Here is a 17,949-nt window from a genome sequence, read left to right as displayed (position 1 = left end):
TTATTAACTCGTACGATGACCTGCACACTGTTGCTTGAATTGCATCGTGTGAATACTTAGCAGAGGAGCTCAAGTTAAATAATGTATTAAAATGTGACACATTTAATTTTTTCCACAAGCCCAATACCCTTGATTTCCTGTCTTCAAATTATGTCTTCATATCATCGTTATTTATCAACTCATGTCAAGGTCACATCCTAAATAATGTTATCCAATGTATATTATTACGTTTACAAATACAGGAAAACGATTCTTAAAGCCATTAATTCATTACCTTAAAATATTTGCTATTTAATTGCGTTGCCTTTAAGTCATTTAATCTAAGTTAAACGGAGTAGATCGCTCGTCAAATCAAAGCCGTACCAGGCCTTAATTTTTTTCCCTTTTCTGCCACTAGATGGAGTCATTGTATAACGGTAGGTCTTAGACCGAAGTATTGTAGCGTTAAGGAAACGACATGAACCCCGTTTTTTGTTGCTGTTGTTCCATTCGTGTTTGATATATACGTTGTTGAACGGTGAGCAGTCTTTTGCTATTGTCATCACCGGCTTCCTAGCCATTCCTTTTTATGCGAGATATATGTGATGTTATATTTTTTTTCTCCTTTTTTCTTAGACTCGGTCAGTAGATGTCTGTTAAATTTGTTTAATTCTGTATACAGCTGTAAAAATAAAAAACAAGGAAATAATGATCTGTCTGTTTCTGATCGAATACATGATATGAATTTTGTTGATTTCCCCAATAGTTTGCTGAAATGCACAGTGACATGAAAAGGTTGGCAGCAGGTCAAACATACTAAACCTGTATTTCCAGCATCCTCATAGAAAGACAGTGTTGTATTGATAATGTGTCTCTCAGACTTTATAAGTGGATCCTACACAAATATGTGAACGGCATACAGCTCAGCTATGACATAAGGATCATAGTTAATACAATATTGTAACTTTGTAACCTTGGCGTTCAGAAGACCAAGTCCTTTATCATGAGAAAACAGCATTAACAGAATACATATGGTCCACACTTGTCCAAAATGCTTTAATGCTTCGGCTCAAACTTTAATTTGTCTAGAAAAATCTTGGCATCTATAAAACAACATTGGTAGTCCACTGTTACATCAAATTCTCTTGTTTTCCCAGAACCGATTATTCCAATTACCAAATACATTATTTAAAAAATCACAGACAGATACATAGAGTAGAATTACGTTTCAGCCTAACACAGGACTCTAGTAAGGCACCCTGTAAAAACTGGACACGTGTGTGCAGGTCCGGTCTGTTAATGGTTTCAAACAGGACTAAACTGTACAGAGGGAAGAGTCACTCCTGTCTCTCCACACCTCTACACATTGATGCGATAGGCAGCGTGATTCACTGCTCATTTTTACTGAGAGGAGTCAGATGTATGTTATTAACAGTCACACACATGCCTCCAGACCCTAACCAGCATTTCTGTGTCATAAAAGCTAGGGTCCTACATCTTGCTTTCACTATCTGACACTTTTTTTTCGTTCTCAAATTCGCTCTCCTGGGAGATGAGTTGGTATGGTTTCTTGGTGTCATTCTCTTCCGAGGTGGAGTTTCCGATCTCAGCGTCCTTGGTGCGGAGCTCATGCTGGGAGAGATGCTCAATGATCCCAGCACCGATGGAATCTCCCAGAACATTTGTGGTGGTGCGCAGACGGTCCCTGAGAGAATTACAGAGTTACAGACAGAGTCACAGTCAGAAAGAAAGGTTTAATGAACACAGACTCAAAGAGCATGGTCACAATATCCTAAATAGCATTAAATGATGGTATTTAATGCCAAGCTATAAAGTTTGCATACAGAATATGTAGACATAGAGGAAGTGTTGTTTTTCTAATTTATGGCCAGTGGTACAGTACACAGCTACTGTTTGTATGACACTGGTTTAGGTGGGGGCAGAATAAATGTGCGTGCCAGGTGGAGCGATTCCAGAATCATGGCCACGCCCAGTGGAGTTATTCCAATGACCTGAAAGGTCATCGTCCTTTGAGCAGAGATAAGAGATCTTGTGCGTCTGGTCAGAAAATGATGACCACTCTGTTATATAATGGAAGGGCTGAGTTGGCAGCTGCTCTATTCCAGCATGGCCGTGTGCAACCTGCTTCAGACACCGAGACATTGAGACCGTCCTCTGCTGGACTCTGCTAACATCTCTGCTGCTGTGCGCTTCAGTTTGAATAACTGGAACAGTAATGGCTGCAGACTGGGAGCTGTGTACCTAAAGGGTCACTCTGTGACCGATTTGTAAAAACCAGAATCCAGAAATAAACCATGGACATAAACCATTGAAAGTTTAAGGTTTTGTTCATTCAACAAGTATCCAAGCTTAATCCACCAAAGAAATGAAGCATTTGGCAAGTCCCACTTCAAATCGACTGCTGACAATGAGCTGAGTCTTAAATGGGGAAATCTTGAACATCTCTGCTGTTGTGTGCTTCATGTGGGACTCTGCTAACAGCTTTGCTGCCGTGTCTTATGCTGGACTCTATGTAGCTGCTGATATTTCTGTTGTTTTGTTGCTTCTGTTGTTTAATCGTTTACTTTTATCTATTTATTGCGGCTTCCCTCAGAGTGCCTTACTTCGTCCTGACCTGGTCATTTTAACATTCATTAAGTCTGATAATGTCCACAGTAAACCTATCAGTCTGCCCAGCTTCGAAACTGACAGTGATTCTCTGCTCAACAGACTAGGAGACTTTGATTGTTTAACAGTCATCAGGTTTCTAGGTGATACGCTTGACAAACCCTTTTTCAGTAGGCTTCTATTTTCATGTGATATCATGAAACAGTTTTTAAAGATGATACTGTTACCATATGTGTTCACGTTCACGTCTGTAAACAACAACAACATTTGATTTATTAGTTCTTAACATTAAGTTATCCAGGAATTTCTTGCTGTAGCTGGATGCTATCGCCCTCCTTCCGTGCCTGTTTGTACCCTAATGGGCTTAAGTAACGCCTTGGCACCTTTTACAAGATCTGAGCTGGTTTTGTTAGGCGATCTTAATTGGGACATGCTGAAACCTTCTGAAAACGTAGTGTAACAATTTGATTCATTGAATCTTTATCGCATAATAACTCTTCCTACAAGATATGACCCTAATCTACCTGATAAGGCTACATTGACTGATGTGATTTTTCTCATTCACTTGTACCATTCTGGTGTGTTTTGTGATGACATTAGTGATCACTGTTTTACTGTGTTCGTAAAGGTCATACTACTGAATTATCTGGACAGATTAGTCTAAAGAGAGTTGTCAAAAATTTGAATACTAAGGCCATTTGACTTGGCTGAGGTGAACTGGAACAGGGTTGGCCTGATTCCTCATGTAGATGTTGTTTGGAGATTGTTTAGAGATTATTTCAGTGCGGTTATTGACGAGCATGCTCCCATAAAGAAATTATAGATAAAAAATCGTAACAGTCCATGGTTTTCTCGTGATTTTGAATTGCTATTGCAGGAAAAAAACGCTGCTTGGTGCAAAGCATGCCGAGCTGGATCCCTGGCTGACAGACTGGCATTTCGTCAAATTCGAAACAAGGCAACACAAGCAGCATTGGAATTGAAATCCAACAACTTTAAGGAGAAATTTATACAGTGGCTCTAATCCACAGCAATTTTGGAAAACAGTGAGGCAATTAGAAAATAGATCTCCAGGCCTGCCTTTGTCAAAGCTGATAATATTCTGGAGACCGATAAGATTCGTGTGGCTGATCTTTTCAATCATCGTTTTATAAAGTCTGGGCATGTCTCTGATTCCCCTAACTGGAATTGCCTAAGGAAGAGCTGCTTGCACACTTCAATACCTGCATCTTGTTCACAGGAGGCCTCTCACAGGTTTTCCCTCCAACATTTGCCAAAAGAGAGGTTTTAGAGGAGCTGCTCTCATTGGACCCCAAAAAGCCAGCTGGTTCAGATGGGTTTGCTCCATTCTGTTTTAAAATAGCAGCTCCTATCATTGCAGCACCGTTAACAGACATTTTTAATATTTCTATTCGTGCTGCTGAGTCACCAGCAGACTGGGAGATAGCCATTGTCCGTCCTCCTTTTGAGAGTGGAGATCAGACTGACTTAAACTGCTACAGGCCCATGACCATTTTACCACGCTTATCTAAGCTTCTGGAGAAACTTGTGAACAAGCAGCTAACTCACTATCTTGAGAAGCATAACAGTTTGTCCAGTGTACAGTCGGGTTTTCGTTCAGGTTATGAATGTGTTACTGCTATTCTGAAAGTTTTAAACGACCTAACATCTGCACTGGATGCCTAATAACAACATTGTGCAGCAATATTTATTGACCCAGCGAAAGCCTTTGACTCAGTGGATCATTCCATCTTATTAAACAGATTAGATAGTACTGGGGTCTCCGATCACTCGTTGGCTTGGTTTTCTACCTACCTCTCTATTAGGGTGCAGCGTGTAAACTTAGACCTCCATCTCTCCCAGCCCCTCCATGTGTCCTTTGGCGTTCCCCAGGGCTCAATACTTGGTCCAACTCTCTTTTCCATATTCATTATTGACATTCCTCACGTTGTTAATAACTCCCATTTTCATTTATATGCTGAAGATACAAACTTGTATGCCACTCATCCATCTCCCGATCCAGTGATAAAATCACTTCAGGACAGATTTCTTGAAATACAGCAGGATTTTACTAACCTCAATCTATCATTAAACACTGACAAGACAAAAGTTATGTGGTTTGGTCAGAAGGCCACTGTGTCCCCTTCCACCTTGGCCATTACTACCACAGATGGAACCATCCTAGAACAGGTTACGGTTTATAAATACCTAGGAATCTGGCTAGATAGTGCATTGTCCTTTCGCACCATGCCACCATGTTGCACTCAAAGGTTAAGGCAAAACTTGGTTTTCTATGTAGAAATCGTTCCTCCTTTACATCTGCTGCCGAACGCATGATTGTTCAAATGACCGTTCTTCCCTTATTTCATCCAATGACCTGAAAGGTCATCGTCCTTTGAGCAGAGATAAGAGATCTTGTGCGTCTGGTCAGAAAATGATGACCACTCTGTTATATAATGGAAGTGCTGAGTTGGCAGCTGCTCTACCGTTCTTGACCGTTCTTCCCTTATTTGATTATGGGGATACAATCTATAGACTGGCATGCGAAGGAACACTTCAAAGGCTTGACGCAATCTATCACACTGCTATTCGATTTGCTACGAATGCCCCCTTCAAAACACACCACTGTCATCTGTACTCTCTGGTCAAATGGCCCTCTCTGCATTCTCGTCGTAACATCCACTGTTCACGCTTATTTATAAAACTCAATTCTTGGATACTTGCCCCCCTATTTAAGTCAGTTATTACAGCCAATATTTGTGGCCAAGTGTAATACACAGTTTTGCCTGTACATCAGAGTAAAGGCCCCTTAATCCAACTCACTCTTTGGCCTGATGTCATTCCAGTCTGCTGCTGCTAATGATTGGAACCTGGTAGAAAAAGCACTAAAACTGGATAAATTTATTTCAACCACTGCTTTTAAGGGCCTACTTATGGACACTATTACTGATACCCGATACCTAACCCTAACCCTAACCCTGTTAATGTTTTACTTCTGTTTGTTTAGTTAGTTACTCTTCTTTGTTGTTGTTTTTATTATTTAACTTTTTAACTGTTTATTTCTTATTTTATATATATTTTTCTTTTCTCCTCCTTCCCCCTTCAAGTGTCTTTTGTCACTTGCCAGGCTGTCATTGTAAATAAGAAATTTATTTCTTAATGTCTTTCCTGGCAAAATAAAGGTTAGGTAAACAAAAAAATAAATTCAGCCACTGATGAAATATCTAACCTCTCTACTCACTTTACATACACAGAAACCAAACAATATACGTTCACAATCTCTGAATCTCTGAAACCAAAGCGAAGGAAGGAACTGATTGCCTAAGAAATAAAACTCAGTATTTTAAATGGAATGTAAATTTCAGATGGTTTGAGAAGGACTAGGCAGTGGTGTATGGTGACTCTGAAGTACGATTTGAGAATATTTCTACTTTACTCGAGTATACATGTTTCTGTCAACTTTCACTTTTAATTCATTTTAATTCACTTTTAATTCACTTCATTTTTAACTGGAAAATGGCCACTTTTACTCCCACACATTTCCCGAGACACCACTGTGACTTGCTGCAGCATTAAGTCGGAGAGAAACAATAAATACACACCGTGCTTCACTCTGTGAATCATTCAGCTAAATTACATCCTGCCATAGACTCAGGTGATCATGGTAATGACCAGCTCACGCTGTATGGGTGGCATGAGTACACCTCAGTCTCATTCCAGCCCTGCTCAGCATCACTGTCTCCTTTACATCACTGTATTACATCATGTGTATTTATTATATGTAAGTTTATATATTTATACATTTCAGCCCTGCTCAGCATCACTGTCTCCTTTACATCACTGTATTACACCATGTGTATTTATTATATGTAAGTTTATATATTTACTGTATATATTTTTATTCTTATTTTTTAGGCTCTTGGGCACTTTATACTACACTGTTATTAAGACCAGTTAGTTCGTGCCATGTCTACATTGTAATTCCACATTTTAACCTCCCGTGTTTTGGGCTCCACTGATCTCATGTTGCAGTTACCAAGTTGTTTTATAACTAATAGACAGTAGTGAATTAGTGGGAAGAGAAACCATGACCAGTTACCGGTGAGGCTTTGATTGCTAACTGGGATGCCTCACTGCTGATGTGTCTCTGACTGTAACACTACACCCCAGGCATGTGATCGGGGGGAAAAGTCCCATCCGTTAAATGAATGAATGTAATGTTGTTTCAGAGCTGCCACGCTTCAATCCCACAAACAGACACTCCATGGCTCTATTCCCTCTGTCCACCAGTTCACATAGCCTGCACTCTGATGTCTCGTCTCCAAAACACCTCCTCCTCCCCGAAAGGGAACCTGGGCCTCCAAACTCCACAAAGCATCCTCTGTTTGGACTTCTTAAGTTCCCTCAAAAACAGTCCCAGCTAACGCCGCTGTATCCAAACAGCAGCATGGCTGAATGGTGTGGCTCCTGCTTTGGCATTGTGAAAAGACTTATTTAGACTTCTATCTGACGGAGACCTGAGACCATATATACAAGATATAAGACTTATTTAGACTTCTAACTGATGGAGACCTGAGACCATATATACAAGATATAAGACTTATTTAGACTTCTATCTGACGGAGACCTGAGACCATATATACAAGATATAAGACTTATTTAGACTTCTATCTGACAGAGAGGGTCTCAGCATGGGACACACTATAGTGTGGTTCTTATTAAACATATAAACAGACGTCGTTATTCATTGGAATCAGATACCGACAAGATTACATAAAATTTCACCCTCGGGTGTGGAATGTGAAGTCAGGAAAATTCAGCTTCCTGGAATATCATGTTTTATCTCAGTGTTCTCTGCACAAATCGTAAGCCCTTTCTCAATTCGAAGTACGCCACATACGCACACCCGTTCTCGGGAGTTCGGACTTGCAAGTTCAACTCGGGAGTCTGTACTCCCGAATGACGCGGGAGGATGCAGCACGCTCAAACTGTGACTGAAACAGCAGCGTTCTTGCTGGAGGCTCTGGAGCTAGCTAGCTCGGTCCGCTAGTACACGTCACATCTCCGAACATTTAGGACTTTCAAGGAGGCACCACCGACCCATATTTGAATTCTGAAATATTAATTTCTCGCTTGAAAAATCTTAAAAACTACATTTGGTGATAGAACAACAGTCATAATAAGAAACTTACAGTTATGTGGTAGCTCGCCTGCTGCCATTGCTGTTATTTTAGTGAAATTTGGGGGAAATGCATTCTGGGAAACTTGACTCCCCAAGTCCACACAAATAACCTCCTGATGCATCCTTGATAAAACCCACTAATCAAGAACACATCCGGGTATTTGATCTGTTCTTGGCTAGGTGTGAACTTTGAAATGGAACAGTACTTCAGCCGTAACTGATGACGTTTCACGAGAACGCAAGTACAGACAAGAACGCTTATTGAGAAACGGCTCTGGTCTTTAAAACTGTCCTCTCTCTGCCAAAACAACAGGTTTACATGCAGAAATACATATGCTTCACAGCTGAATACAGAGCTCTGGTCAAGGCTGATATTTTACAATAATAAGGTTTCATTCTTCTGAAAAAATAAAAACATATTTCACTCACGGCTGAGTGCAAAACTTTACAAAAGAAGAAGGATAATATGCCAGACTCACAGGAACCAGTCCACAGCAATGATGAGGGTGATGTCATCAGTGGGCAGTCCAACTGAGGTCAGCACTATCACCATGGTAACCAGGCCAGCCTGTGGGATTCCAGCTGCACCAATACTGGCTGCTGTTGCTGTGATGCTGTTTTGTTACACACACATCAGTTAGCTCACAGATCACAAGTAAATACACACACATCAGTTAGCTCACAGATCACAAGTAAATACACACACATCAGTTAGCTCACAGATCACAAGTAAATACACACACATCAGTTAGCTCACAGATCACAAGTAAATACACACACATCAGTTAGCTCACAGATCACAAGTAAATACACACACACATCAGTTAGCTCACAGATCACAAGTAAATACACACACAGATTAAATAAAGGATCTAATGCTAGTTAAAGTAAACTGCAGCAATGAGAGTCCAATATTTACCATTTCACCATTGCTTAAAAACATAAAATTTACCCTAAAACAAAATCAGTGTCATTCTTTTCTTCTTTCACTAATGTTCGTTTGTTGTCACTGTGACATTGTCATCTAAGGCCCATTTGCTTGCATAAGAAGTAGGATATGTCAGTTTGCAAAATAACTTGAGCCAACAGTCAAGGCTGTTGAACAGAAAAGCATTCCTGCTTTGTGAAGTAACCTCTGTTCACACCTGGGTCACAGTCGGTTCATATATTTTACTGATGAGTGAGTAGGATGGGGACGTGGGCGTGGTTTTACCTGATGGTGAGAATCTGGCCAAAGTTCAGATCCATGCCGTTGACCTGAGCAATGAAGATGGCAGCCAGGGCCTCGTACAGCGCCGTGCCGTCCATGTTAATGGTGGCGCCCACGGGCAGCACGAAGCGAGTCACACGCTTGTCCACATTATTGTTCTCCTCCAGACATTTAAAGGTAATGGGCAGGGTCGCAGAACTGCCCCAAAAACACATCAGACAACTCAGTCAGAGAAAACGTGGAATCCACTGGCGCAATCACCAGAGGGCACTGTGAGGTTCTGAGATAAGTGCAGACGGGAGCTGGAGCTCAGGTCACTGACGGTAACGACCTCTCGGGTCACTGACGGTAACGACCTCTCGGGTCACTGACGGTAACGACCTCTCAGGTCACTGACTGTAATGACCTCTCGGGTCCCTGACTGTAACGACCTCTCGGGTCACTGACGGTAGCGACCTCTCGGGTCCCTGACGGTAACGGCCTCTCGGGTCACTGACTGTAACGACCTCTCGGGTCACTGACGGTAACGACCTCTCGGGTCACTGACTGTAACGACCTCTCGGGTCACTGACGGTAACGACCTCTCGGGTCACTGATGGTAACGACCTCTCGGGTCACTGACTGTAACGACCTCTCGCGACCCTGACGGTAACGGCCTCTCGGGTCACTGACGGTAACGGCCTCTCGGGTCACTGACTGTAACGACCTCTCGGGTCACTGACTGTAACGGTCTCTAGGGTCCCTGACTGTAACGACCTCTCGGGTCACTGACTGTAATGGCCTCTCGGGTCACTGATGGTAACGACCTCTCGGGTCACTGACTGTAACGACCTCTCGGGTCACTGACTGTAATGGCCTCTCGGGTCACTGACGGTAACAACCTCTCGGGTCACTGACGGTAACGACCTCTCAGGTCACTGACTGTAATTAAGAGGATCATTCTGTTAGAAGCAGAACCCAGAGAGGCGTGTGGAGGATGAATCTCACCTGGACGAGGTGCCCAGAGCAGTGACAAGGGCCTGCAGTAACCCGGCGATGAAGACAAAGGGGTTTTTCCTGGTGATGATGAAGTAGAGCATGGGCAGAACCACGGTGGCGTGGATGAGGAGTCCAGTAATGACTGTGATGGTGTACATCCCCAGCTGTCCCCCCATGTGTGATAGATCCTCCATCTCCACAATCTTCCCAGCAATGAGAAAGAGGATACCAATCGGAGCATACCTGGGAAAACCAACGCCATGTATCGCTTTACACATACATTTAAAGTTTAGTCATGTATTTAACTATACATTCTACCCATACATACTAGCTTTTTGTGCTTTGATCTGGAGGGTCCAGCGACTTGTGTGTATGTGTGTGTGTGTGTGTCTGTGTGACTGTGTGTGTGTGTGAGACAGTGATGTATGATTTCAACATCTTTAATGAGCCACTCACACATACACTCACCACATGATAATGGCCACTAATCTCATGATAGCTTCATTAAGACAGTCGAAGAAATCCCGCAGTGGCTGCCCCTGTTCCTTCATGTTTCCGATGATGAGGCCAAAGCACATGGAGAAGACCACCAGGCCCAGGGCATTGATCCCGTTCACCGTGCTCAGCTCAGGAATCAGCTCCTCACGCGTCAGCTCCTCCGAACCGTTCGTCACGCTGAACACCGTGTTGTTCACCGTCACCTTCACAGTCACCACTCGTTTTCCATACTGCGTCTTAAACTGGACCAACAGACAGGCATGTGTCATCTCCCCCAATGTCTTTAGAAATTAAGCACATTCTCTGGCAATTACTCTTCACATTAAATATATAAGTACATAAATAAACAAGCAAGTAAACAAATACATAGAAAACTGCTCTGAACTGCAAACATAACTGTGTATGCATGTTTAGATAGATAGATAGATAGATAGATAGATAGATAGATAGATAGATAGATAGATAGATAGATAGATAGATAGATAGATAGATGTTTTTGGCAGTTTGTGGTTGGTGAAGGTGTTGACATGTGACAGAATGGTGATGCAGGTTTAAGTTTACAATGGCATGGAGGGCAAGGCATCTACTCCCAATCCATCCCCCAACCAGCGACCAGCAGCAGTGCAGAGTGCAGCCCTCTGAAAGACACCCAGTCTATAAATAACCAGGCCCAGTGCATTCCCCCGGCAGCGTGTCCACACCACATGGCAGGACTGTGCAGTGTTAGAATGGGCTGACACTTCCCACCACCGGGCTCAAGTTTTTATTCTCCAACGACAAAATATTACAAAGAAGAATGATGGGCAGGTGAGAGAAAGAGAGAAAGGCAGACAGACAGGCAGACAGACAGACAGACAGACAGACAGACAGACAGACAGAGGGAGAGATTACCTGCTGGGTACATGCTTGCACCAGATTTGGGGGAAACATGTTTCTATAAGAAAGAGAATACAAAATATCACATTCACCTTTACCAATCCACACACTTTTTATAAATACACACACTCTTTATAGATACACACACTCTTTATAGATACACACACTCTTTATAAATACACACACTCTTTATAGATACACACACTCTTTATAAATACACACACTCTTTATAGATACACACACTCTTTATAGATACACACACTCTTTATGAACACACACACTCTTTATAAATACACACACTCTTTATAGATACACACACTCTTTATGAACACACACACTCTTTATAAATACACACACTCTTTATAGATACACACACTCTTTATAAATACACACACTCTTTATAGATACACACACTCTTTATAGATACACACACTCTTTATGAACACACACACTCTTTATAGATACACACACTCTTTATGAACACACACACTCTTTATGAACACACACACTCTTTATAGATACACACACTCTTTATGAACACACACACTCTTTATGAACACACACACTCTTTATAGATACACACACTCTTTATAAATACACACACTCTTTATGAACACATACACTCTTTATAGATACACACACTCTTTATAAATACACACACTCTTTATGAACACATACACTCTTTATAGATACACACACTCTTTATGAACACACACACTCTTTATGAACACATACACTCTTTATAGATACACACACTCTTTATGAACACACACACTCTTTATAGATCCACGTGAGACTTAAAACGTGTGGTGGAGTTTGAGGAGTGGTGGCTCAGGACTGTGCCACCACTGCTCAGTTTCTGAACCACATTTCACTGCAGCGTCTCTCTCATTCCCACTAACACTGTGTGCTTTTGGACAAGCCACTGGAATGAGCGGGTCAACATTTGGGCTCTTGGTGGTGCAGGTTGGCAGGGCAGTTAAACAGGGCAGGTGGACAGGGCAGGTGGACAGGGCAGTTAAACAGGGCAGATGAACGGGGCAGATGAACAGGGCAGATGAACGGGGCAGGTGAACAGGGCAGATGAACGGGGCAGATGAACAGGGCAGTTAAACAAGGCAGGTGAACAGGGCAGATGAACGGGGCAGATGAACGGGGCAGATGAACAGGGCAGGTGAACAGGGCAGATGAACAGGGCAGTTAAACAGGGCAGATGAACAGGGCAGTTAAACAGGGCAGGTGAACAGGGCAGATGAACGGGGCAGATGAACGGGGCAGATGAACAGGGCAGGTGAACAGGGCAGATGAACAGGGCAGTTAAACAGGGCAGGTGAACAGGGCAGGTGAACAGGGCAGATGAACGGGGCAGATGAACGGGGCAGATGAACAGGGCAGATGAACGGGGCAGGTGAACAGGGCAGATGAACGGGGCAGATGAACAGGGCAGGTGAACAGGGCAGATGAACGGGGCAGATGAACGGGGCAGATGAACAGGGCAGGTGAACAGGGCAGATGAACAGGGCAGTTAAACAGGGCAGATGAACAGGGCAGTTAAACAGGGCAGGTGAACAGGGCAGATGAACGGGGCAGATGAACGGGGCAGATGAACAGGGCAGGTGAACAGGGCAGATGAACAGGGCAGTTAAACAGGGCAGGTGAACAGGGCAGGTGAACAGGGCAGATGAACGGGGCAGATGAACGGGGCAGATGAACAGGGCAGATGAACGGGGCAGGTGAACAGGGCAGATGAACGGGGCAGATGAACAGGGCAGTTAAACAAGGCAGGTGAACAGGGCAGATGAACGGGGCAGATGAACGGGGCAGATGAACAGGGCAGGTGAACAGGGCAGATGAACAGGGCAGTTAAACAGGGCAGGTGAACAGGGCAGGTGAACAGGGCAGATGAACGGGGCAGATGAACGGGGCAGATGAACAGGGCAGATGAACAGGGCAGGTGAACAGGGCAGATGAACAGGGCAGGTGAACAGGGCAGGTGAACAGGGCAGTTAAACAGGGCAGGTGAACAGGGCAGGTGAACAGGGCAGATGAACGGGGCAGATGAACGGGGCAGATGAACAGGGCAGGTGAACAGGGCAGATGAACGGGGCAGTTAAACAGGGCAGATGAACAGGGCAGGTGAACAGGGCAGGTGAACAGGGCAGATGAACAGGGCAGATGAACGGGGCAGTTAAACAGGGCAGGTGAACAGGGCAGGTGAACAGGGCAGGTGAACAGGGCAGTTAAACAGGGCAGGTGAACAGGGCAGATGAACGGGGCAGATGAACGGGGCAGTTAAACAGGACAGGTGAACAGGGCAGATGAACAGGACAGGTGAACGGGGCAGGTGAACAGGGCAGATGAACAGGGCAGATGAACGGGGCAGTTAAACAGGGCAGATGAACAGGGCAGGTGAACAGGGCAGGTGAACAGGGCAGTTAAACAGGGCAGATGAACAGGACAGGTGAACAGGGCAGTTAAACAGGACAGGTGAACAGGGCAGGTGAACAGGGCAGGTGAACAGGGCAGTTAAACAGGACAGGTGAACAGGACAGGTGAACAGGGCAGTTAAACAGGGCAGATGAACAGGGCAGTTAAACAGGGCAGGTGAACAGGGTAGTTAAAGAGGACAGATGAACGGGGCAGATGAACAGGGCAGTTAAACAAGGCAGGTGAACAGGGCAGATGAACGGGGCAGATGAACGGGGCAGGTGAACGGGGCAGTTAAACAGGGCAGATGAACAGGGCAGTTAAACAGGGCAGGTGAACAGGGTAGTTAAAGAGGACAGATGAACGGGGCAGATGAACAGGGCAGTTAAACAAGGCAGGTGAACAGGGCAGATGAACGGGGCAGATGAACGGAGCAGATGAACAGGGCAGGTGAACAGGGCAGATGAACAGGGCAGTTAAACAGGGCAGGTGAACAGGGCAGGTGAACAGGGCAGATGAACGGGGCAGATGAACGGGGCAGATGAACAGGGCAGGTGAACAGGGCAGGTGAACAGGGCAGATGAACAGGGCAGATGAACAGGGCAGTTAAACAGGGCAGATGAACAGGGCAGGTGAACAGGGCAGGTGAACAGGGCAGATGAACAGGGCAGATGAACGGGGCAGTTAAACAGGGCAGATGAACAGGGCAGGTGAACAGGGCAGATGAACAGGGCAGGTGAACAGGGCAGATGAACAGGGCAGTTAAACAGGGCAGATGAACAGGGCAGTTAAACAGGGCAGGTGAACAGGGCAGATGAACGGGGCAGATGAACGGGGCAGATGAACAGGGCAGGTGAACAGGGCAGATGAACAGGGCAGTTAAACAGGGCAGGTGAACAGGGCAGGTGAACGGGGCAGATGAACGGGGCAGATGAACGGGGCAGATGAACAGGGCAGATGAACGGGGCAGGTGAACAGGGCAGATGAACGGGGCAGATGAACAGGGCAGTTAAACAAGGCAGGTGAACAGGGCAGATGAACGGGGCAGATGAACGGGGCAGATGAACAGGGCAGGTGAACAGGGCAGATGAACAGGGCAGTTAAACAGGGCAGGTGAACAGGGCAGGTGAACAGGGCAGATGAACGGGGCAGATGAACGGGGCAGATGAACAGGGCAGATGAACAGGGCAGGTGAACAGGGCAGATGAACAGGGCAGGTGAACAGGGCAGGTGAACAGGGCAGTTAAACAGGGCAGGTGAACAGGGCAGGTGAACAGGGCAGATGAACGGGGCAGATGAACGGGGCAGATGAACAGGGCAGGTGAACAGGGCAGATGAACGGGGCAGTTAAACAGGGCAGATGAACAGGGCAGGTGAACAGGGCAGGTGAACAGGGCAGATGAACAGGGCAGATGAACGGGGCAGTTAAACAGGGCAGGTGAACAGGGCAGGTGAACAGGGCAGGTGAACAGGGCAGTTAAACAGGGCAGGTGAACAGGGCAGGTGAACAGGGCAGATGAACGGGGCAGATGAACGGGGCAGTTAAACAGGACAGGTGAACAGGGCAGATGAACAGGACAGGTGAACGGGGCAGGTGAACAGGGCAGATGAACAGGGCAGATGAACGGGGCAGTTAAACAGGGCAGATGAACAGGGCAGGTGAACAGGGCAGGTGAACAGGGCAGTTAAACAGGGCAGATGAACAGGACAGGTGAACAGGGCAGTTAAACAGGACAGGTGAACAGGGCAGGTGAACAGGGCAGGTGAACAGGGCAGTTAAACAGGACAGGTGAACAGGACAGGTGAACAGGGCAGTTAAACAGGGCAGATGAACAGGGCAGTTAAACAGGGCAGGTGAACAGGGTAGTTAAAGAGGACAGATGAACGGGGCAGATGAACAGGGCAGTTAAACAAGGCAGGTGAACAGGGCAGATGAACGGGGCAGATGAACGGGGCAGGTGAACGGGGCAGTTAAACAGGGCAGATGAACAGGGCAGTTAAACAGGGCAGGTGAACAGGGTAGTTAAAGAGGACAGATGAACGGGGCAGATGAACAGGGCAGTTAAACAAGGCAGGTGAACAGGGCAGATGAACGGGGCAGATGAACGGAGCAGATGAACAGGGCAGGTGAACAGGGCAGATGAACAGGGCAGTTAAACAGGGCAGGTGAACAGGGCAGGTGAACAGGGCAGATGAACGGGGCAGATGAACGGGGCAGATGAACAGGGCAGGTGAACAGGGCAGGTGAACAGGGCAGATGAACAGGGCAGATGAACAGGGCAGTTAAACAGGGCAGATGAACAGGGCAGGTGAACAGGGCAGGTGAACAGGGCAGATGAACAGGGCAGATGAACGGGGCAGTTAAACAGGGCAGATGAACAGGGCAGGTGAACAGGGCAGGTGAACAGGGCAGATGAACAGGGCAGATGAACGGGGCAGTTAAACAGGGCAGATGAACAGGGCAGGTGAACAGGGCAGGTGAACAGGGCAGATGAACAGGGCAGATGAACGGGGCAGTTAAACAGGGCAGGTGAACGGGGCAGGTGAACGGGGCAGATGAACAGGGCAGTTAAACAGGGCAGGTGAACAGGGCAGGTGAACAGGGCAGATGAACGGGGCAGATGAACGGGGCAGTTAAACAGGACAGGTGAACAGGGCAGATGAACAGGACAGGTGAACGGGGCAGGTGAACAGGGCAGATGAACAGGGCAGATGAACGGGGCAGTTAAACAGGGCAGGTGAACAGGACAGGTGAACAGGACAGGTGAACAGGGCAGTTAAACAGGACAGGTGAACAGGGCAGTTAAACAAGGCAGGTGAACGGGGCAGGTGAACAGGGCAGGTGAACAGGGCAGGTGAACAGGGCAGTTAAACAGGACAGGTGAACAGGGCAGTTAAACAGGACAGGTGAACAGGGCAGGTGAACAGGGCAGGTGAACAGGGCAGTTAAACAGGACAGGTGAACAGGACAGGTGAACAGGACAGGTGAACAGGGCAGTTAAACAGGGCAGATGAACAGGGCAGATGAACAGGGCAGGTGAACAGGGTAGTTAAAGAGGGCAGATGAACGGGGCAGTTAAACAGGGCAGATGAACAGGGCAGGTGAACAGGGCAGGTGAGGAGGCCAGCAGGTACCGGATCAGGTCGAGGAAGGCGTCGGCAGGGCTGACTTGTTCAATGGTCTGCTGGCGGCTGAACTCATCCTTTGAGCCTCTTCCCGGGTGGATGATCAGGACCATGACTATCCCAATAAAAACAGCGATGACTGTAGTGGTGGTGTAGTAGACCACCGCCCGCATCCCCATCTTCCCCGACGCACGGCTGTCCAGAGCGGCCATGCCTGGGGACGCAACGCAGACAGACAGACAGACAGACAGACAGACAGACAGACAGACAGACAGACAGAGAGAGAGTCATTTTTACAGTGAGGATCATTTTTACAGCGAGAGTCATTAATGTCATATTAAGGCAGGGGCTGTTTTCTGAAGAGCTGAACATTACTGACTGTGAGGGCATCTAAATAACAGTTAACAACTGAGTAGTTCTCTGACTGCAAACACATATAACATGCAAAGAAAGACAGAAAGAAAGAAAGAAAGAAAGAAAGAAAGAAAGAAAGAAAGAAAGAAAGAAAGAAAAAGAAAGTTTCCAAGAATGAGAGAAGTAAAGGACCTGTGGAAGAAAGGAAGCATGTGTGTGAGTGTGTGTGTGTGTGTGTGAGTTTGTGATTGTGTGTATGCGTGTGTGAGAGTGTGCGTGTCTCTGTTTGTGTGTGTGTGTGAGAGTGTGTCTGTGAGAGTGTGTGTGTGAGTTTGTGTTTGTGTGTATGCGTGTGTGAGAGTGTGCGTGTCTCTGTTTGTGTCTGTGTGTGTGCGTGTGCGTGAGAGTGTGTCTGTGAGAGTGTGTGTGTGAGTTTGTGTTTGTGTGTATGCGTGTGTGAGAGTGTGCGTGTCTCTGTGTGTGTGTGTGTGTGTGAGAGTGTGTCTGTGAGAGTGTGTGTGTGAGTTTGTGTTTGTGTGTATGCGTGTGTGAGAGTGTGCGTGTCTCTGTTTGTGTGTGTGTGTGTGTGTGAGAGTGTGTCTGTGAGAGTGTGTGTGTGAGTTTGTGTGTATGCGTGTGTGAGAGTGTGCGTGTCTCTGTTTGTGTGTGTGTGTGACTGTGAGAGCGTGTA

The 17,949-nt window shown here is 45.9% G+C and overlaps 1 protein-coding gene across 3 annotated transcripts in view; it reads right to left on the bottom strand.

Moving 5' to 3' along the window:
• Nucleotides 1-1,009: 1,009 nt before the first annotated feature.
• Nucleotides 1,010-17,949, bottom strand: part of slc1a3a (solute carrier family 1 member 3a) — a 23,001-nt gene continuing 6,061 nt past the window's right edge. The window contains exons 4-10 of one of the 3 annotated variants that reach the window (XM_030791152.1): nucleotides 16,914-17,118; nucleotides 11,367-11,409; nucleotides 10,446-10,711; nucleotides 9,987-10,220; nucleotides 9,003-9,197; nucleotides 8,269-8,403; nucleotides 1,010-1,684 (exon numbers count right to left, since the gene is read on the bottom strand). In XM_030791152.1, coding sequence (XP_030647012.1) covers nucleotides 1,471-1,684; nucleotides 8,269-8,403; nucleotides 9,003-9,197; nucleotides 9,987-10,220; nucleotides 10,446-10,711; nucleotides 11,367-11,409; nucleotides 16,914-17,118 — 1,292 coding nt within the window. In that variant the 3' untranslated portion in view covers nucleotides 1,010-1,470. Of the gene's footprint in view, nucleotides 1,685-8,268; nucleotides 8,404-9,002; nucleotides 9,198-9,986; nucleotides 10,221-10,445; nucleotides 10,718-11,366; nucleotides 11,410-16,913; nucleotides 17,119-17,949 lie in introns of those variants that run through there. The other 2 variants (XM_030791151.1, XM_030791153.1) reach the window with 2 other exon arrangements.

The sequence above is a fragment of the Chanos chanos genome, chromosome 14 (assembly GCF_902362185.1).
Source record: "Chanos chanos chromosome 14, fChaCha1.1, whole genome shotgun sequence".
NCBI classification, from domain to species: Eukaryota; Metazoa; Chordata; class Actinopteri; order Gonorynchiformes; family Chanidae; genus Chanos; species Chanos chanos.
The sequence above is the reverse complement of the archived record's forward strand: the minus strand, read 5'-3'. Positions and strand labels throughout refer to the sequence as shown.